At 41.8% G+C, this 23,018-nt stretch overlaps 1 protein-coding gene across 2 annotated transcripts in view; it reads right to left on the bottom strand.

The window, feature by feature from the left end:
- INPP5F (inositol polyphosphate-5-phosphatase F) overlaps window positions 1-17,517 on the bottom strand; it is a 92,324-nt gene extending 74,807 nt beyond the window's left edge. The window contains exon 1 of one of the 2 annotated variants that reach the window (XM_067709231.1): window positions 17,300-17,517. In XM_067709231.1, the coding sequence (XP_067565332.1) occupies window positions 17,300-17,396 (97 nt within the window). In that variant the 5' untranslated portion in view covers window positions 17,397-17,517. The remainder of the gene's footprint in view (window positions 1-17,299) is intronic. The other variant, XM_067709232.1, reaches the window with a different exon arrangement.
- Window positions 17,518-23,018: the final 5,501 nt, after the last annotated feature.

Consider the following 23,018-nt stretch of genomic DNA (forward strand, 5'->3'; position numbering starts at 1 on the left):
TTGATGGCATCCATTGCCTAAATGATGTTTATTTTCTTTTCATTGCTGGTAAGATTAAACATTTAATTATAAAACTGACTGCTTATGTTTCTTCTTCTATGATTTTCTTATTCATATCCTCTAACAATTTTTCTTTATGTTCCTTATTGATTTACGAATTCTTTTTATATTAAGAACATCAACTCTTTGACGTGTTTGTAAATATTTTCAGTTTTAAATTTTTATACAAATCTGTTTTTCATTATTTTTTCGCTTATCATATTATCTAAGTTGTTCCTTACCCATTATCAATTATGTATTTATTAATTTTACCTCTTTGTTAATTTATAAAAATCTAACTCTAACTCTGGAATTCATGTTGGTGTACAAACTAAAAGTACCCTGATTTCTTTTCAAATAACCAGAATCCCTGTCAGGCAGGCCAAATCTCAGCATCTGCCAACACAGGTGCCCCTGCTAAGGAAACAGCTCCAGCTACTCATAACCCCACCCTGACTTCAGATGAACAACCACAGTTTTAAGACTCTATCCCTTGGGTTTCAGATGAGCTCTAGGAATATGGAGGAGGATGAAAAAGTTAGAGCTAAAACAGTCATGGACAGTTACATAGAGGAAGTGGAACTTCAAGCATAAGGAAATCAGAAAGAAAAATAATGCAGCGGAAAGAAAGTACAAGGTTTGTTTTGGAAACTGTCCCTTCACTGGGGAAACACTTATCAAGTACCTTCCAAGAACCAGGCACTGTTATCAGGCTAAGATATAAAAATAAAGGAGCAAACAGTATAGATCAGAAGACCAATGAGTATCGTTAGTATGGTGGAGATCTTTATTGATAAGACTGGAAAAAGTAAACTGAGGCCAATAAGGAGAGACCTGAATAAAAGACTAATGAGTCTTACTTCCTGGAGGCCTTGGCAGGCAGACAATGACAAAAGTAAAACAAGACTGCAGCCAGGGATTAGGTGACAGCACTGAACGGGGGTGGAGACTGCGAGCAGGAAAAGGAGCTAGAAGGTTATTTATCACAAGAGCCTTGGCTTGAAAGGATATGGTAGCCTGGGGAGCAGGGTGGGCAGTAGGTGAAGAATGTACAAAAGGAGATTAACATGAAACACCCCAAAGGAAGCTACACAAAGGACAGGAAGAGGGTGAATTTTGAAATGACAGTGAAACGTCTATCTTCTCTTGAGAGGGATAAGATGAGGACATAGTTGAGTAAGAAGGAGGAAGGAAGAAAAAGCAGGCTATACAGCAGCAGGAGAAAAGGTGGGCGAGAACCTCCTAACTCAGTAATACCCTTTTGCACCTTTGGCATTTTGAACCATGTGACTATAGCAGCCATTCAAGAAAATTAAAATTTCACTTAAAAAAAAAACTATAAAGATGACTAAGTTTTGCGGTCTAACGACTAAAAATAATAGTCACTGGGACTTCCCTGGTGGTCCAGTGGTTGAGACTCTGCGCTCCCAATGCAGGGGGGCCGGGTTCGACCCCTGGTCAGGGAACTAGATCCCGCGTGACGCAACTAAAAAAAAAAAAAGATCCCGCGTGCCGCAACTAAGACCCGGCACACATAAAGAAATAAATAAATAAAAATAAAAATAATAGCCACTAATAATCTTTGAGGTTATTTGAGAGAGAATTAGTTAGGCCATTAAGACTGAGTTCATGATAGGGTGGTCAAGGAGAAATGTCTAGGCATAAAAACCAGGAGCTATTTAAGGAGGAAAAGAAAACAAAATGAAATCAAAAGTACAGGTGTAAAAGTTAACCTAGGAAATGAAAGATATTACTTTCTTCTAAGTCTAGAAGAAAAGATGAAAAGGCTAAATATAGAAATGGAGATGAGAAGCAGATGGATGTATCGTATGGCCTTGACTCAGTAAAAATAGGAGTCAAAGTCATCTTTGCTTTAGCGGGGGAAGGACAAAAGGCAGAACAAGAGGAGTACCACACGCTTGGTGTGGGGAGGGGAATCCAGAAAGCCAGTTTGCAAATGTTCTGTGTGTACTTGAAAAGCACGTATATTTTCTTAGTGTTTTCAAGAAAAAGGGTGTCAATTCAATCCGTTGGTGGGTCATTATATCAATTTTGTACAACGAGACCAGCACTAACAGCAAAGAAACAGAAAAGAGAAAAACTGTACCATGTAAGGGGAAACACTTCACAAAACTCTTGCTTCTGAAGTTATAGGTATATACATATATGTCTGTTCAAGTCATGCTTTTAAAAGTATTTCTTACTTCAAACATTTGAATACACTATTCAACTCTGGGGTGAGGGCTCATTATCAACTTTATTAATTATTTTATTCAACTGCTCTATGTACTTGCTAATGTTTTGACTGCTTAGCCTAATACTTTGACAGCGTTTTTTTTTTTAAATCTCATGCTTTGTGTACTCTTCCTTCTTAATTTTTGCCTCATATTTTTTCAGACTATGTTGTCAGGCACATACAGATTCAGGATTATTATATCTTCCTGGTGAATTGCTCCATTTATCAGGATGTAATAACTGCCTTTATTTCAAATAATGCTCTTTGCCCTAAAGTCTAGTTTGTCTAACATTGATATTGTAAAAGAAATACATTAGGCATGAAAAAAATACATACAACATAGAACATTGTTAATCCAGTCATATGTCTTCTCCGACCCCCCAGAGCCTGAGAAACAAAGTCCAAATTCCTTGGAAAGGCTCTCAAGGCCCAGCGTGGGCTCCTCCTGTCTACCCTCCTCCCGCCTCCCCACCCCAGCATCCTTGTCTTCCTACAGTCATCCAGAAGTGTGCACAGGCTGGGCCTGGAATGCTGCTCCCCACCCACTTCGGCATGCTGTTCATTCCAGACTCAGAACAAGGGTCACTGGTGTTCCCTGACACATTCCCCATTCCACTCACCCAGCAGAACTGATCGGGTTCTCTTTTGTGATCCCCCTGAACCCTGCTCGTATACGCATCGTGGCATCTCATTTTGGTTTAATGCACCTAATTACTGACTTGCCTGTCTCCCTGACTGAACAGGAAGCTCATCAAGAACAGAAAATTCATGGAGACCTGATCTCATTTAGCTTTATGTCCCAAGTGCATGATATACAGCAGGCTCCAAATGCTGAACAGACAAATGAACGAACGACACAGAATGCAGAAGCAGGCTGGAGTCAGCTAATTTGCACTGAATCACATTAGAAGGGTTCAGTATTTGAACTAACAAAGTTAAAGTCATCTGCTCTATTTCAAATAAAGATATCATGGCTGGCAGAGGTAAAGTGTCCAATATTAACTACACAGCTTGTTAAAATCAAAACCCCATATCCCACTCTCAGTCCAGGGCTCTATCCTACCTCTAACACCATAAGTTTCCCTACCATGTGTAACTACTCAGACATAATACTCTCATTTTAAGTTCGTATGGGGCTTTCAGCTCACCACCATCATTCCAGCCACACAAGCCAGAACCTGGGAGACATTCAAAATGCTTTCTTCCTGGGAGTTCCCTGGTGACCTAGTGGTTAGGATTCCGGATTTTCACTGCTGTGGCGTGGGTTCAGTCCCTGGTTGGGGAACTGAGATCCCACAAGCTGCATGATGAGGCCAAAAAAAAAAAAACAGCTTTCTTCCTCACCAGTCCTGTTGATTCTACCTCCTCATATCTGATGAATGTTTCACTTCTCTCCATCCCCGTGGCCACTATCCTTGTCCAGAGCCAAGACCTCCTCCATCTAGATCATGAGAAAAGCCCTGGGCAGGCCCACATGCAGCAGACTGTATAACACATAACAGGCACTCAAGTATTTACTGAATGCAAGGAGGACTCTAAACGGTTTGGTACTGTAAGCCCTTAAGGTAAAAGGCAGGAAGCTGTAAGAATGAGGCTGAAAAACCAAACAGGGACCAACTCAGGAGGCCCACAGGCAGTAAATTCAGGAGACATTCCCTCCAGAGAGGGCAGATTTGCATTTGAGATTGAACACTGGGGCTAGTATGCAGAGGATGGATGGGAGAAGGCAAGCCTAAAGCCAGAGATCCAGGTGACAGGAGTGTGCATGAGGGTGACCTGGTTCCAAATCTGCAACTGTAAGGCTGGACAGAGTCAAGAGATTCTGAGTGACATGGGCACAGCCTGCGTTCCATGTCCTAAGTGAAAAGTCCCAGCTCTACTGCAGTCTTGGAACCCCTTTCAACTTCAGGTCCCTCTTTCATAAGCGGGAATTCCATCTAACTTGCAGGATTTTTATGAGGATTAAATGGAAGAATTATGTGAAAGTACCCAGCACAATGCCTGGCACATAAATGTTCAATAACTTTTACCTCAAGTTGGGAAAGGTATATGCATTTAAAATTCCAGGTTCCTAGCACTCACTAAATCTCTCTACAGATTTTTATTTCAAGGGTCTACATACGGCTTTTTATTTAAAAAGGAAAGGATAAAAAAGGAAAAACCCAACTTCGATTGTTTTTTACATTAAATCTTAAGGCCATAATCCCTAAAAGCCTTCTGAGAATAATAAATGTTTTATGAAAATATCTCAATGCTTAGATATGCCCCCAAAATTCTGTTTCTTCAGAATGTGAAACAGATACAGGGCTCTGATGCAGCTCAAAATTAGGCACGCAGAAAGAGTCCTAGCAACCCAATTCAGGTCCAAATGGCAAATCAAGCATAACTGCCAGCTTCCTCCCCCCCTCTAAAGTCCCCTACACTGGAGAGGGGAAATTTAGAAGCAGTAGAGTCTAAATGAAGGTTAAAATATACTTGGGAAAAAGACACAGACATCAGTAGACTTTAGTTATATACATGAAAATAAGTACTAGGGTCCTAAGTTTTGAGAAACCATAGAAGAACAAAAAACAGAATGGGTAGCTTTTAATCAGCAACAGAAAGACATCTGATAAAAATTCATACCATCCAGAAGATTAAAAAAATTTTAAAGTAAAAATAAAATTCATACCATCCTACGGAACACAGTAAAAGGTGATAGAACAAAAAAACTGAGAAAAGCACAATAAATGGAAAACATGAATAAAAGGTGAAAATAACTCATAATATATTAATAATTATAATAAACGTAAAGTTTCAACTTACCAATTAAAAGACAGACTATTAAGTCTCGACTCTTCTATCGGTTTATTTAATTCTAGGCCTATTTTGTTTACCACTGTATGCCTGCAGCCTAGCACAGTGTCTGACACACAACAGGGACTCATTCAATAGTTACTGAACCAAACCATAAACGATGAGCATGTGATTTCTCACAATGAAAGACTTAACTAAAAATTCTGGGAAATTTTAAATTATCTTAAAATCTCTTAGCAGGTGTCCACAGCTTCTCACACCAATATAGCGAGAAGCCAGTGGAGGAAGGCCTGAAATAGGCTATATATAACGGGCACAAGAATGGAGGCTGAGTGTGTCTTTTTGAGCCACTACGACTTTATGCCTGGTACAGTTCCTGGCACACAACAGACACTTCAAAATATGTGTGTGTGTATTTTTTAACCTGTTACTCTTCATTAAGGAGATAAAAATAAATAAAAGCATTAGCAGACTGTTTGTATAGAGGACATGTATGAACCATACTGGTCTCGGCATATGTAGCAACTATGCTTAGTAATGGACACTCTGTCACCATTATTAATGCCTACTCCGGAGGCAGAAGGCATTGGAATGGCAGGGAAAACGGCCAGTGGGCTTGTCCCTTCCTTCCACAAAGAAAAGCCATGTAATTGATCTGCTCCAACAAACATATTGCTTTCTAATCCTTCCTTCGAAAGGTATATTCCAATGTGGCACACAATTTCAAAAGAGAAACATTTGAAGTTTGCAAATAGGTTTTAAAATTTAGGATTATCAACGTTATCTAGTAAAGAGTAGAGCTGCTTACAAATTACAAAAGCATAGTATTTTAGAAATAATGCCAAATTTTAATTAGTGAAACCATTAAAGTAACATACACCCAAAGACATAAGTAGTTTGTCATAAGCTCAATTGTTTGACCCCTTAGGTCAACATTTCCACTCTTATTTCAGATCCATTTGGCACGACATGGCTTCTATTTTCATATGCCCTCTTCTTCCTGGTACACAGAAAACAAGTGATTAAGTACTGTGTGCCTGCAGAGAGCATGACTCACTCATTCCAAGAGCCCAGAGTGATGGTGCTCCCTCAGCCCAAGAACAAGCCTGGGTTTTGCACAGCTGCTGAAGTTTACAGGCAGTTTCACTTGCGTCAAAAAAAAAAAAAAAGGTGCTAGTGTATGCATACATAATCAGACCCAAGTTTCATTTCCTGCTAAAGACAAAAGGACATTATTGCTCTGAAAAGACAATTACCAACACCAAAGTCAAACAGATGAGGAAAAGGGTTCTACAATGAGGAACTAAAAGTTCCAATGGTTAGCTCATCCATACTTAAATTCTCAAAATTTAATTAGGCCAGAAAAAAAGGTTAAGGAATAATTTGATTCAGATGCCATCTTATAAATGCAAAATTTGATACATGTTTCTCTGAACTCTCTAATAGTAATTATTTTCCAGCATTCAGCAAGCTAAAGAGCTAATCCACTTTAGAAGTTCTAGCAGCTGCTGCTTTCCCAGTGTGAACTCCAGCTCAACGGTCCTGGATCCCGGCTACTCAATATCACCATCTGGGAGCTGTACAAATACTGATGCCTGGGCCCCATCCTCGAGAGTCTGACTGTTGGGTTACGGTGGGACCCAGGCACAGGTATTTTGTAAATTTCCCCCAGGTGATTCTAACGTACACCCAGGTTGAGAATTACAGGTCGAAGTGATTATAGGTTACTAGTTGGAACTTGCATTAGTAGCTTTAGTTTTATCCTACCTGAGTGATTCAAAGATGACGCCTGTGCCGTGGACAGCTTGAAACTCTTTCATGTAATTAAGAACCATAAACTGAATAAAGAGCTCATAATATATAGTGAATAAGCAAAAAGTTGGTGTAAGCTACTATAAAAAAATACGTTTAAAAAAATAACCCTAAGGGCAAAAAAAAACAACCACCAAAAAACCCTAAGACTAGTTAAAAGATGAGATATACTACCTAGGAATGGGATCCTAAGAATTTCTAGACTTTTCTATTAAAACTGGGATCTGGCTTCCCTGGTGGCGCAGTGGTTGAGAGTCCGCCTGCCTATGCAGGGTACACGGGTTCGCGCCCCGGTCCGGGAAGATCCCACATGCCGCAGAGCGGCTAGGGCCCGTGAGCCATGGCCGCTAAGCCTGCGCGTCCGGAGCCTGTGCTCCGCAACGGGAGAGGCCACAACAGTGAGAGGCCAGTGTACCGCAAAAACAAAACAAAACAAAAAAAAACTGGGATCTAATTACAGTGCAGCATGAAGGATATTAGAAATTGTTTTTTGGGCAGAAGACCTAAATAGACATATCTCCAAAGAAGACATACAGATGGCCAATAGGAACATGAAAAGATGCTCAACATCACTAATTATGAGAGAAATGCAAATCAAAACTACAATGAGGTACCACCTCACACTGGTCAGAATGGCCATCATTAAAAAGTCTACAAATAACAAATGTTGGACAGGGTGTGGAGAAAAGGGAACCCTCCTACACTGTTGATGGGAATGTAGATTGGTGCAGCCATTATGGAAAACAGTATGGAGGTTCCTCAGAAAACTAAAAATAGAGTTGCCATATGAGCTAGCAATCCACTCCTGGGCATATACCCAGACAAAACTATAATTCAAAAGGATACATACACCCCTATGTTCATAGCAGCACTATTTACAATAGCCAAGACATGGAAACAACCTGAATGTCCACTGACAGATGAATGTATAAAGAAGATATGGTATATATATACATAACAGATTACTCAGCCATAAAAGAATGAAATAAAGCCATTTGCAGCAATATGAATGGACTTAGAGATTATCATACTAAGTGAAGTAAGTGAGAAAGAAAAAGACAAATACCCTATGATATCACATATATGGAATCTAAAATACAACACAAATGAACATATCTATGAAACAGAAACAGACAGACATAGAGAACAGACTTGTGGTTGCCAAGGGAGAGCGGGTTGGGGAGAAGGAAGGATTGGGAGTGTGCGATTAGCAGATGCAAACTAATATACATAAGATGGATAAACAACAAGGTCCTACTGTATAGCACAGGGAACTATATTCAATATCCTGTGATAGGACTTCCCTGGTGACACAGCGGTTAAGAATCCGCCTGCCAATGCAGGGGACACGGGTTCAATCCCTGGTTGGGGAAGACCCCACATGCCGCGGAGCAACTAAGCCCGTGTGCCACAACTACTGAGCCTGCACTCTAGAGCCTGTGAGCCACACCACTGAGGCCGTGTGCCTAGAGCCCGTGCTCGCAACAAGAGAAGCCACGGCAATGAGAAGCCCGTGCACAGCAACAGAGTAGCCCCCGCTCACCACAACTAGAGAAAGCCCATGTGCAGCAACAAAGACCCAACGCAGGGACTTCCCTTGTGGCTCAGTGGTTAAGAATCTGCCTGCCAACACAGGGGACACGGGTTTGATCCCTGGTTCAGGAAGATCCCACATGCCACGGAGCAACTGAGCCCTTGCGCCACAACTGCCGGGCCTGCACTCTAGAGCCCGCCAGCCACAAGTAGTGAAGCCACGTGCCTAGAGCCTGTGCTCCGCAACAAGAGAATCCACTGCAATGAGTGGCCCGCGCACGGCAACGAAGAGTAGCCCCCGCTCAACACAACTAGAGAAAGCCCGCACAGCAACGAAGACCCAATGCAGCCATAAATTAATTAATTAATTTTTAAAAAAAGACCCAACGGCAGCCAAAATAAATAAATCAATCTTTAGAAAAAGACAAGAGAAAGAAATAGGATTCTGAAAGCTAAATAAGAGCCAGGTGAGCTAACAGTTGGTATTTTCCTTAACTCATTTTAGAGCCGGTAACTGAGATGCATAAAATTAGCACTTCGAACATAAAATAGATGCAACCTTTGTCTCTGCTGGCGTTTAAATAATTTCCTAGCTTTTCCTGAAAACTCTGTTCAAAACTTACTCTCTCCCATCTAGGATCGTCTGTATAGTCATTCTGATACCATAGGTCCTTACCAACAAAAAGCTCTACCTTCAAACACACCATCAGGTCTAGGATCTGCCATTTTAATTGCCCTCAAATGTAGAACTGCTTCTAGATCAAACGAGGGCCACAGCAGAGTGTCCTGTGGGGTGGGAGGTACAGGGGAGAACCTGTACTATTTCAGTCTGGCCAGTTAGGCACTATTCATTCTCATAAACTTTTTTCTTTTTCTTTCTTTTTTTTTTTTTTTTGAGTACTTAATTAGAACCAAGGCACTGTGCATACAAAGTTATTTCTGGCAAGGCAAGGCAAAAATATATATATACCCATTAAAGTCCATTAGTCACACGGCCAGTTTCTTCCAGGACTTTCCACTCTTAAATAAGACAGAAACAATCACAGACAATTTACAGCTGGAAGGAACTTCAGAGAATCAAAAAGAAGAACACCTTTCTTCCCATTTCTTTATGAGGAAGAAAAACAGATTTTCACTACCTTGGGAAAAAACAGAGACTTTGAACTTCAAGACCCAGCTCAAATCTCCCACAGAACTCAGCTCTATCACAGTATCTGTCACTCTAGAATCCTCTGTATGCCTTTCCCTTGTTGGACCACTACCTGGGCTATAGGGTAGAGACAGTATTTTATCCATCTTTTTACCTTGGCACAATGCCTCGCAGACAGATCTTCAATAAATGTTTGTTGAAATAATAAATAAATGACTTCACAGAATTTCAGACTTAATATAATTTGGAAGGAGAAAGGAATAGAATACTAAATTAGTTGTCAGGGCGGAGGGCTGCTTCTTTGAGAAAAGGGAGTATTTGAAAGGTGCAAAGGGGGATAAATGCAATAGCTACTAGAGGTGAATCCTGGAAGTCAAGAAGAACAACTGCCCAGAGGGAGACTAGCAAACTAGAAACTCTGCCAAACTCTTTGGTCTACCCACCACAACTGTTCCCTGGGGGAGGGGAGGGTTATTATGCTGGAAATAGGGAGAAGAATGTTTATATCTGGCATAAAAGCAATGTATAATGACACCATGAAGCATCATTAATATTATACACGCAAACTACTAAAATTAAGAACACTGTGGCATGTTTAAAATGTCCCAACATTTCAGTTACATGTTAGAACTATTTCAAATTATGTACGTTGACCATTGCAGAAACTGGAATTTGAAGTTTAGTACAAGTAAAAAGAGGTTTCAAAGAATAATATTCATAAATTTTCATAAAGAAAAATTAATGTACTTTAAATGTATTTTAAAATATCTCACTATGAAGTTAAAGAAATTCAAGGTTAAATGTAAAAGAATCTGCAATTAAAATGAGGTAACTTAAAAAGAAAAAAACAACAGGGAACACTGACCTAAAATCAACCTGTACTTCCCTCAACAGCCTTACCAAAAAGTTGGCAGGAGTGGATGCTTTTTTGTGAATGAGAGCAGTTCCTTTAAGGGTCTCACAGCAACCAGAAAATGAGTCATCTTAACAGAGCATGGGATTTAATTAAGATACTACCAGTATGTGTTCTGATAGTACTATGATGCTAAATGTGCAGTGCTCACCCTCACTTTTTAAATACTACTTAAATATTACTTAATGTATTATCAACAGCTACTGCTAATAAAGTAATGTATTATTTCTCTATTTTGGTAAACATACTCTAATTCAAATATTCTTCTCAGCTCGTTTATGGTCATCTGACACATATGATTATAACTTAGCCCAGCTAATGAGTAATTTGTTACAGGTTCTATGAGATTGCTGTTACTTCTCAGGTTTGTGTTTGCAAGACTAGATTTTAAAAGTTTATATTTTAAAACATATTTGAACAGGAATAGAACAGTTTACAAAAAGGTTTACAGAGAGATAGTAATGCAGCTTATAAAGATCTAACACATTTAAATCTCCATAAAACCACATCAAGGTCAGACTATGGCTCTGAGAATGCACTGAATCAATACTATAGCCAAATTAGTTCGATTTTCCGATAGTCTAATATCTATCTGCAAATACATCAGCTAATTTTGTCATAAATCATAAGAACCAAAATCAGCCAACAATCTTTTTTTTTGTTGGCATAGGGCCAGTTAGAGAAAAATAAAAATGTCTTTGGGCCTCATTTATTTTCATTAAAAAAAGATTTATTGAATCCCACAGAATTAAAAGTTAGATTCCCCCGTTTCCTGAATAAAAGGACAATGAGAAATTAGCACGTTTTTTAAAGTTGGTAAGAGATGCAGCGTTTTAGTCTTCTGTTCTTATGTTCTTCATTTAATCCTCCCAACAACCTCTTTGCTGCTCAAGGTACACAGAGTCAACCAGAAACTAGAATTATTTCAATTCATTCAATACAATTTTTACAGAAGACCTGCAGTGGGCCAGGTGCTAGGGATATAGTAATGAATCTACATCTCCTTCTCCCTGCTTGGGCTGAGTTAGGCTGGGCAGGTGGGATAAGGGGAAGCCGTGCTGCTGGGCATCCTGGAGCAGCACCAAAGTAGCCATGTTCCAAAAAGACCAAGCTGTCAGAGCACCTTTGTTTCTGGCACCTGCATGCTCTGTCCTAAAGGCCTGGATACTGCCTCTCCTCTGAAGCCAGCCTTTGGCAAGTCCTGGCCTCTGCTGGCATGGCCAGAACACAAGCATCTAGGAATCAGCGATGCTACAAAGTCCCTCCCCTCTTCGGAAGTGGTTGCCCTGAAGACTTTTTCTCCTCCATTCCCTCTCTGCTTTATGTGCTCTGAAAGGATGTCTGTGAAACTGGATCTGGAACTGGATCTGGAACTCTTGCAAAGTTAGACTGAGAAGGCTTCAGGTTGCTCATCACTGGCTGAAATAGTTCCCATCCAGTACATATCAGTGTTTCTGCTCCAAGATCTTCCCTCTATATATTCCCTCCACAACCTGCAAATGTTCTAAAAACTTAAGAAGAGAAACCTTACAAACTGACCGTAACTGGAAAAACGAGTCAACCTATTATATAACGATATTCCCTGTAACTATATAACTAATTTTGCAAGAAAAGAGTGAGGACAGGTGAAAGGTCAAAGAACAAACCAATAGTCCCATCATCAGCCTTTTCATTCTACATAGATCCTTCCTCAACGTGCATACTTTGACATTTCAGAGGCTATTTTATTCTCTACATAGGCTACACTATAATGACTATGACAGCTAAATACATTTCAGATATTACCCATAAAAATATAAATCCTACAACTTTGTGGTCAAGAAGGTAGAAAGGTTTATAAAACATTTTTGTCAATATTGAGAAAAACTTGGCTTTGGAGTTAATATGGGGTTAGAAGTCTGGCTCTCCCTCTTATTCTTTGAACTTGGACAAATTACTTCTCTGTGCCTGTAAAATAATAATAAAACCCCTCCGCCTAAGTTTTATTGTGGGGATGACATGAAACAGTACACATAAAGGGCTTAGAACAGTGTCTGGTTCAGAAAAATGCTTAGTAAATAAAAGCGGTTGTTATTAGCTACTACTAATCTCAGTTCACAAAGCAGACAATATGCACAAAAACTTCCCTCTAGCTGTAAAACCTGATTCCAAAAATTGTCATCATTCACCCTACAAAGACTATCTTTTTTTTTAAGCCAAAGAAAGGGGGAAATTTTTTGGAAAGATGTGTTTTGTATCTTGCATGCATAACAATAAATGTTCACAAAATAAGTTTACAGATCTGTTCAATCCAACTGCTAGCCTGTTAGAAATATAAAATATGGGGTAAGAAGTGTTCAAGGTATAAAAGTGGTAAGCCATTTTAAAGAAACTGAAAACTAAAGACACTAGAGGAAAAAAACTGGTTATTCAACAGCAACAAAAATGGTTAAAAAGATTTTTACAATATATTTAATAACTAATTTTTAAATTAAAATGCCCTATTACATTTTGTCATGGTAAGTGGTGAATTTTTAGCAAACATGATTTTCTAAAAAAGGTAAAGTTAAAAAATTTTTTCAAAGTAAATACCAAATAACACAAAAGTCTAAACTGGATATAGTTGCATAAAATATGATTCCGCAAAACAGATAAAAGTTCTATTTAGATTTCAATTCTGTAATTAATTTCTCATTCAAAAAAGTTTTCATATGACATATTAAAAATAATTTCATTATCAAAAAATAACTAAGAAAAACAGGAATGCATTTTTATGTTTCTGTACATTCTGATAACTAGCATCCCCCTCCAAAAACTGTTCACTGGTATGTATCATTCAGTGTTTCATCTCTCTCTAAATAGTTTACATGCTTATGAATGTTATGTGTATGACAGATGCTCTACCATCTTTTCGTGGTCAGTCTCAGAATAGAATGAAGCAATACGCAGCAGTAAATTATATAACACTGTCCTATCAGACAAAGCTACAAGGACAAGTGGAAGCAGTTTTAAGATTAAAGAGATAAGACCATATCACCCTTGCTCAACAGTGGACTATATTATATTGCTTTTTAAGTCTTTAAATTACAGCCCTTATTCTCAGATAGTGAAACTCCACGCTCAAGAGATTACTGAATGTTTACACAGTGCTTTATCATTTTCCCTGGTTGAAAATAAAACAGTCTAAATATTTTCCTCTGCTGGTCATTACCCTGCAAGAGATAGAAGCAGCCACCAAAAAAGCAGTTCTAAGTATGCATACAGACACTCACTAACCTTAAAAAAATGGAAAACCAGAAAAAATACTCAACTACTTAGAAGAAAAAATTTAAACAATGTTAAAGAAGAAAATACGGAATACCATCACAAAGATTTTTTTTTAAATGACGTTAAATCAGATAGAAAAACAACATATAAGTGGAAATGCACCTTTCCTCACATTTATTTCCTTATCCAGCTGGACAGAGATTTTTCCACCTAAATTAGAAGACATTTAAAACAGGGCCTAAAATGAGTAATAAGCATAACACAACATCCTATATTTGTGGCAATGATAGTACTGAGAGAAAACCTGGACTTAAATTTAATTTGGCTCAACTCAACCAAAAATGCCTTCTGTGTCCTAAGCACTCTAAAGCTCAGAGATACCAAGATGAGTAGAACGTGGTCCTTGCCTTGAGGAATGCTCTGTCCACTGGGGAAGAAGGAAGCAAACCATTATTATATGATACAGTCAGGGCTATAACTAACGTGTGTACCAAGTGTCTAAAGCACCTGGAAACACAAAAAGGTGACCAATAATTCTGCCCCAGGAATGCAGGCTATGGTGAGCACAGAGTAGGGGTGGCATCTGAACTGGGTCTTACAAAATAAACTAGGCAGGAAAAGAGACTGACAGTAACAAACATTCCAGACCAAGGAAGTGGTCACTTTAGACTTAAATATCAATACTGATCCTTCTGATGACACTAGAAGAAAAGTCCTCTTTCAAGTTGCCACAAACATAAAAATCACAAGGCTCACAGGCTTTTTTGGTCTTATGATACTGCCCTTTAGAAAGAAAAGGACTTGGCCAGTAATTTATTCAGTTGAATAACCAGTAAGAAACTATGAAAGATTTTAAATGCTTTCATTACAAACAATAGCAAAACTGGCTGTAAAAGCAGAGGGAGATGATCCAATAAAATGGAGAATTTTAAGTCTACAGAAAAAGACCTGGAAAACATTTAACAATTAAATGCCATTATTCCATAGGCATTCTTTAGAAAGGCTCTTGAGTATTGGATAGGATAAACTATTTGGTAAAGTCAGGTGTGTGAGATTCTTTATTCATTGGCTATATGTACTTGAACACCTGAAGATCAAAAACAGGCTGTTCTGAAAGATAATGGCCTCTTCCTTCCTCTATATTTTTGGTCTGCTTTAGTCTGTGGTAGGCTGTATCCTAAGAAGTGTGATAACTTAATTGCAAAGGCTACAACCATTTTATTCAGAAAAAAGTTAATTTGCCTTCTGATATGGACTTTGGATATATAAACAGTAATTCAAACCACATGGCTTAATCCAAAATCTAGGCCCAGGTTTCCCTGTGAATATTCCTTAAAGGCTTAAGCCTGTAGCATGATCATCTGAGCTTCAGCTCAGGTGATTGGGTTTAAGTATCCTTCCACTGAAAGGTAAGCTACTAGCCAGCACCCTAGAAGAGTTGACTTACTTCTCTTGAGGGGAGCAACTTATCCCTAAAGCTGTTAGGACTGGACAGGTTCCTGTGTACGAGAAATGAACACAAACCAAACAGAATGACACATAATTCATTTAAAGCCATCTATTCAGAGGACTCCTGGGACCTTACCTCCTTCCATGTAATTCCACCAGCTTGGTTCATCTCTGTCAATCTTAGAGGCTAAGAGAAAGGAGAGAGTAGCCCTAGAAATGGAGACAACCACATCCACCTCTATCTACATATGCTTCAATTCACTGTCCCAATACACAGGTGACCTAGAGATTTCCTGAGTGTTTTTCATGAAACACATCAATTCTTGTCCTCAAAGAGGTACACTGAACAAACACTTAAATTGGCACTGTTTCAAAAACATTTCATTATGCACAAGGACCAAAAAGTCCAACCCTCATTTTATAGCTGAGGAAATGAAGTACAGAAAAGTGTTCTGTCCAATGAGTTAGAGGTGATGTCAAGTTCCATCCAGCTGCCATAGTTAATTTTAAGCTCTTAAGAATCCAAAGAGTCAGGCTCTTTGACAGCCTGGGGAATTTTGCAATCTACTTTTCTTCAGTCTGCACTTGAAGCCTTATCCAAACATTGTGGGTGGGGTGAGGGGAGAAAGACCAGGCAAATGATCAAATCAGGAAAAACAGGGAGAAGAGAATGACTGGAGACCGGCCAAAATTAGCCTATCTACAACACCTCCTGTCTCAAGATTATCAAAGAACCTTATCTGGGTGCAGTAGTTTCTCTTCCATTCTGAATAGAGGAAATAAAATGTAATAGCAAGAAAATACATCCAAAACCTAGAAAAAAAAAAATAAGTTCTCCTTCACTGCTCTAGCAAATCAACGAGCAGGCCTTCCTAGGCAAGCAGTGGGACGGGCCAGAAAGTGTTCTGGGGGCCAATTCTACTCTCTGTGACCTCAGTCAAGTTACTCAAACTTTCACACCTGTCTCCTCACCTGAGAAAGAGGATATCACCTCACCACCTGCTTTGTAAGGTTGTTGTGAGGACTGGGAATAATATATTAAGGGACCAGATCCTTGGAAACCTCCTATAAATGGTAACTGCTGTGATGTATATGAAAAGTTCGTTTGTGCCTTTCATACTTTCCAATTCATACCACGTAAATTCTTTTGTCTAGATTACATACAAGAATTACAAGTAAACTTGAAATGCTCTGGCTATTTCTCTCAAGAACTCTGTTCTCTTACTTCTCCTAAAATGAAAGATCTGCAGTGATTAGGAAAAAGGACCGGCAACCTCAAAGGGGGAGGTGCTCCGGGGCCCCCTCAAGGGAAACCGCCCCCCCCCCGGACTGTCAGCTCTCTGAGGGCAGCGACTGCCCTGTTTAACTCACCACTGTGACCTAGTTTTCCTAATGCAGACTAATCGTTGTAGACTTAGACATCTCATGACAGCTTACATGACACCCAAACATGGACCCACAAGAGTGTATCTCACAATACTGAGTCACATAAAAATATTAAAAGTTGAACATTACGATACAGTTTAACTGTAATACTAAAATTTAAAAAAAAAAAAGGCGCTGTAAATCGAGTGCCTATGAGGTAACCAGAATGAAGTCACGCCTTTAATGATAAAGGACCACCAGAAACACATAGATGTCCACAGGCACTGAAGCTCCGGCAGGATGTTCCACTGAACTGGCGCGATCGCCTTTGGCCTGAGATCGGGATTCGAACCCAGAACTTGTCCCGAAGGACGGGCAGAGGCCACTCCTGAGAGGAAGAGGCCTTTAAGGCCAGGCGCACCTCGCTCGAACTTTCTGGTGGGCGCCGGCCCGACCCCGACTGCGGGCGGCTCGACTCACGTCCCCTCTCCGGGGCAGCGGAGCAGATCGCGACGCGGAAGCGCGCTCGGAGGGACGAGGGTCGCCAGTCCTTTGTCCCCCGCAGAGGGGCAGGGGCGACGGCAGCGCTCCCTCCTCTCAGGAAATAATGACAGACCGCGCGCCCTCGCTCGAGCCCGCCCCGCCCCGCCCGCCAGGGCCGCAGGAGGCGCCAGATCCGCAGCCCCCGGCCGAGGGGCCCCGGCCGCGCCCCCTCCTCGCCCCCCGCCCGCCCAGGGCGACCCCGTGCCGCCAGCCTCACCCGGTCGGAGATGGAGGCTGCCGTCGCGGCGGCTGCACCACAGCGCGCGTTCGTCCTGCTGCAGGATGTAGTGGTCCTTGGCTTGGAAGAGCTCCATGCCGGCCCCGGACGCTGAGGGAGGCGGCGGCGGCCCGGGCGCGCCAGCGGCTCTGCAGCCCCGCGACCCCGCGACCCCAGAGGCGGCGGTTCGCGCGGGGCGTCCTCGTCGGCCGGGGCCGCCAAAGCCCGCGCTTCGGGGAGCGGCGGCTGAGGGAGCACCCCGGCTGCCAGACCCGCGGGAGGAGAACGCGCTCCGGCGGCGGCGGCGGCCTTGGGAGGCCTCTCCCCCCGGCTCCGCCCCTTGATCGGCCCCGCCCCCGCTCCCCTTCATGGCTCCTCCCCCTGCCCCACCCCTTCCCCGGCTTCTCCCCTGACTTCTCCCAGGCTCCACCCCCTCCCCGTCTCCTCCCCGCTTCTCTCTCCTTTCTGTTCCTCTTCCTGCCCATTCCCGCCTCCTTCTTCTCCAGCTTTTCCTGGGTTTCTCCGCCTGGTTCCTCCCCCGAGGCTCTTCCTCCTCCCTCTTCTCTCCCCATCCAAGCCCCCTCCTCCTCCTCCCGCTCTTTCCAGGCCCCGCCCCTGGCGGGCCCGCTTTCCCAACCCCGGGGATTGCGGGCAGAACACTGGCCTGGATGAGACAGGCTGGCCGCCTTACTGCCCTGCGGCCTTTGGAGCAGAAGCCCACTTCTGGGGCCTCCCCTCCCATGCCAGCAGGTTATTCGTTACTTTCAGCAGCCCTGAGAAAAGCCAGGCCGACTCCCTAAATCCAGCCTGAAACCCGCCCCCTCTTCCCCCGGGCCTGTACTGCCCGCAGAGACCCAGACTAGGAGAGCTGGGAAATGCGACCTAAGGGGCTGGTTGCAGGGGTCTGTCACCAGCCAGGCTCTCCACAGAGCTGGGGCGTCTTCTGTTTTGGAATTTCCTCTTAGAACCTTGCAACATTTGACAACAGCAAACATTCAATAAATGCATATCAACGAGAAGCATGTAACAATAGAAATTAAACAAGTATTACCAGCACGGGGCTCTAAATAACGAGAAGGAAGAGAGCAAAGTCCATAAGCTATCATGTCCCGAATTAAGCAGGACGCATGTGAGAAGACAATAAAATGTCAAGGAAGTAAAAGGGGTCTAGTTTGACAAGGATAAGGTGGCTGGAGAACCTCTTGTGGAAGGAGGAAGCCCTCCCAAGTATCTTCGAGCTATCTTGAAAGGCCAGGTGGTATGTTGAACAGAATGGGGCTTGAGAGTCAGGACCTCAGTTCCAGGCCCCACGCCAGGGGTGATCGAGCTGTGTGATCTTGAGAAAGTCTCTTGGTCTCAGATGGCGGTTGAACTAAATGACCTTTAATTACACTCCCAGTTTTATGAGTAAATGAATCTTTCTACTCCTATCTCCTGCCTTTTCTAATGCCTTAGAAAGGAAGAAGGAAAAAACAAACAAAAACGAGGTAGAAGAAAAGCAAGGCAATGCTTTTAACCTTCTGCTAGATAAAAGTGAGAGGGCCCAAAAGCAGGAAGGAGTTCCACATTACTAATTATTCCAGCCCACACTGGTTTCTCAGTTGAATTTCCATAGCACAGGAAGTCCCATGATGACAAACTGTCCTGGAATCTGTGATAAGTACTATGCCTTTTGGACTGTCCAGACATCTCAACCTAAAGGTCAATAGGAGCAATTACTATGGCAAATGAGGTGAGTTGGACAAAGAAGATAATGGCAATAAGATGGTGGAAAGAAGATTCAGTGGAGCCATCAGTTTCGGATTTATTGTTGAATTCAGCCATGTGTTGACTTTCCTTAGCAAAAATGAATAGATAATGAGAAAGTCTTATGAAGACAGGGTGTTCTGCAAATTACTTCTTTATTTTTTAATGAATCACATTGCCAGATGTGAAGAAAATAATGCTATTGTCACTTTTGAAACAATTGCTTAGTTGATTGAAACTTTCCCTGATGTTTTAAATCAGTGGTTCCAACCATAGCTACCTAGTGGAATCACTTAGGGAGTTTTTCAAACATACCAATACTAGGACCTCAGGCCAATTAAAGCAGAATTTAATTGAGATGGGCTCTGGCAACAGTATTTTTTTTTTTTTCCTAAGCTCCCCAGAGTATTCTGATATGCAGCCAGGATTAAGCACCACTGTTTTAAATGAAATTAAATGGAAAAATCTGCCTGACAGCAGCTTAGTAGAAAACACCAGTCAGTCATTAACTCAGATCAGTGTATGCGGGTGATGACCTGTAAATCCAGAGTTAACAAGCAGAGCCCTTAGGAGAGAGAAAACCTGAAGATGTTCCTGGAATCTATCTGACCCAGATGCACAGTGCTCTCTCCCTCTCACTCTGAATGCATGCTAGAGCCCGGCCTGGCCAAGCAGAATGAGTGAAAAGAGTAAATACTGTGTCCCTAGCAGATATCACATCCTCAGTCTCCTGCCACAGGTGTCTTGTCTTGTTCCTGCTAAGGACTTCCTGAACCTCAAATACTCTTTACCTGCCAGGTGCTCCTGACACTGCAGCTTCTCTACTCCCTGGCTGGCCTCCCCATCCTTGGCCTGTGGCTATCTGCCAACCTTCATCACTCTCTTCCAGCTTCCTAATTCAAGGCCCTCCTGCCCTTGAATGGTGCCACCCAGTTTATGGTAGAAAGTTCATGTGATGCTGTTCTGTTTTTTAAACATGAATGACCATCATGTGTATTATATATCTTTTACATGTATCATATATTTATACTAGTTTAAGTATATCCACTAGGAAGTTAGGTTCTAGCCTGTTCTATCTGATCTTAGTCAAGTCACTTAATCTCTTTTAGTGTCAGTTTCCTTATTTATTAAAAGAGATTACCACTAACGGTTCTTCCAGCCCTGAAATCAGTGAATGTGAGGAAATGTGTCCACATAGTTAAACTCAGGCAAATAAGGATGGTAAAAGACTCAACTCTGATTATCGATTTGGCCTTCAATGTCATGTTTATTATTTGTTTCTGAGATTTGGGGGTTATGATTAGATTCTAGTGTCCTGTGGTGAAATTTGACTTTTAACATCATCTCCCGTCTACTTGTCTACAGTCTTGTATGTTGTTTGTCTACGAGAACTTTCTTCAGTATTGTTTGTATATGAGAAATCTTCCAAAGGAGATATATTTTTTTAAATACATGTTCTGCCTGCCAGGAGGCTGTGATTCCTTCAGTCAGCAGTCAGAGCGGTTAAGACCCCAAGATACTCACAAGCCAAATTTTCACATTTGACCAATCATCAGCCGATACCTCCTGGATTTGACTGCCATACCTCCTCCCATAACTTCATGAAGTTACAACTGGAAATTGTAACAACCATTTTGGAGCTTTGACATATGTAAAATTGTTCATTTGAGAAGCACCATGGAACAAAAAGGGAAAAGTCTGTTGCATTGGTCTAAATGAGAGACACTTTTGTTTAATAGAGATCATCTCTCCTCCATTGTTATACTTTGGGGGTTAATAAGTACTGGCTTTTTAGTTGTACAGTCTGATAAAATTGTCAAGGACCCAAGTTATTGTTTAAACCAGCTATAATAGTTCTTTTGCGTGTGTGTGTGCGTGTGTGTGTGTGAGAGAGAGAGAGAGAAAATGAAATGTGTTTTCTGCATCTAATCTTTCTCCTTCCAGAGGAAAGATAATTAGCCTTTTACAGTGATAATTTCATATTTGTCTAAAGCCAGCTGTCTCTCACTTCCTCTGTGTTATGTATTTACTTTCCAATTTTAAAAATAGCTTAAAAATTAGAGAGTTCTGGGGGCTTCCCTGGTGGCGCAGTGGTTGAGAGTGCGCCTGCCGGCGGGGGACGCGGGTTCGTGCCCCGGTCCGGGAAGATCCCACATGCCGCGGAGCGGCTGGGCCCGTGAGCCATGGCCACTGAGCCTGCGCGTCCGGAGCCTGTGCTCCGCAACGGGAGAGGCCACAACAGTGAGAGGCCCGCATACTGAGAAAAAAAAAAAAAAATTAGAGAGTTCTAAATAGCTAATTTGAAGAAAAAAGTCCAAGGTATACTGTTAAATAGCAAAAGTCCTAGCGGCAGAGTTGTATTTTAATGTATCCCATTTGGGTTTTTAAAGGGGAGAATGGAAGAGATATTGTGTTTTTATAAGCACAGAACATTTCTGAAACAAAACACAGGAAGTGTGGTTACCTCTGAGGAATGGAAATGGGGGTGGGGGATACTCAGGAATGGCAAGAAGGAGGGTAGAAACTTCCTTTTCACTTTATATTCCTGTATGCTGTTTTGATTTGTGTGTGTGTGTGTGCTTTTATTGCTTTAAATTAAAAAAAAATAGTTAAATATGTGTGTGTCTAAAGCACATTCTTCCACCACACACAAAAACATATTTTTAGGTAACCTATTACCTAGGGGTTTAGAACCTTTTGCATTGACAAGCCAGGAGTCCAGGGCAAAGCTCTTTCTATTCTTCACACACTGCTTAGTAGTTTTGAGCTTTCCTAAAAACCTTAAATGCTGTCAAAGTGAGCTATAGTTAAGTATATAAGCCATTTTTCTGCACTGTATCCTCTTTTACACGGAATATAGGAAGAGTATTTTTCTTTGACACTTTTTCTAAACCACAGCAGTAGCTGTGGCTTCTCCTTCCTCTGCCAGTTGCAACTCTCAGGCTGATGGCCTGTTGGGGCCTGTACCATCGTAAATCAATAACAATTGTCAAAAGTGCCTTCTGTTAGATAATCATTTTAGAGATTTTTCAGAGAATGCTTTGTGCTGTACCAGAAAACAATGGCGGGGGTGGGCTGGAATTACTCCTGTAGGAACTTGGTACATCTTTTGGAAAAGCTGCCCAGTGGAATTTCTTCTCCTGGTTAAAGATAAATAATAACAGCTCACAGCATTTCACCATTTCATAAGAGTAGCACTTAGTAACAGGAAATATAGAGTTTTGGTTTCCCTAATTCTACTCCATCGTTTTCCCTCAATTTTACAGCAATTCTTAAATTTACTTATTATTTATTTATTTTTGGCTGCATTGGGTCTTCGCTGCTGTGCGCGGGCTTTCTCTAGTTGCAGCCAGCGGGGGCTACTCTTCGCTGTGGAGCGCCGGCTTCTCACTGCGGTGGCTTCTCTTGCTGTGGAGCACGGACTCTAGGCACACGGGCTCAGTAGTTGTGGCTCACAGGCTCAGCAGTTGTGGCTCGCGGGCTTAGTTGCTCCGCGGCATGTGGGATCTTCCCGGACCAGGGCTCGAACCAGTGTCCTCTGCATTGGCAGGCAGATTCTTAGCCACTACCCCACCAGGGAAGCCCTTTACAGCAATTCTTCAAAGAGCCTGAGGAAGCACAGTGAAGGGTGTGTGTTGGGGGAAGGGTGCTGGGCTGCTCCTGACCAGGTGAGCATAGGGAGTGGGGGTTATGTAGTTGGGGGAAGAGAGCGATGCGGTGTGATTTGCAAAGTCTCCATGATGAGGCCCATGATGGGTAACCAGAGACCAGCTGCAAATGTGGCAAATACATCTTCGAAATTTGGCCATCACTCTAATAGTTGCTGTTTCTCGAAAATGGTGAGATACTAGCATTGAGGTTGCCTGTGAGCAGTGGACCACTTCTCACGGTTTTTCACATCACTCTTCTATGATTTAATCAAGTAGGGATTCTAGGTTGTAGGGGTGATGCTTATAAAGCCACAACCCAAGCG

Source organism: Pseudorca crassidens, chromosome 16 (genome assembly GCF_039906515.1).
Source record: "Pseudorca crassidens isolate mPseCra1 chromosome 16, mPseCra1.hap1, whole genome shotgun sequence".
NCBI classification, from domain to species: domain Eukaryota; kingdom Metazoa; phylum Chordata; class Mammalia; order Artiodactyla; family Delphinidae; genus Pseudorca; species Pseudorca crassidens.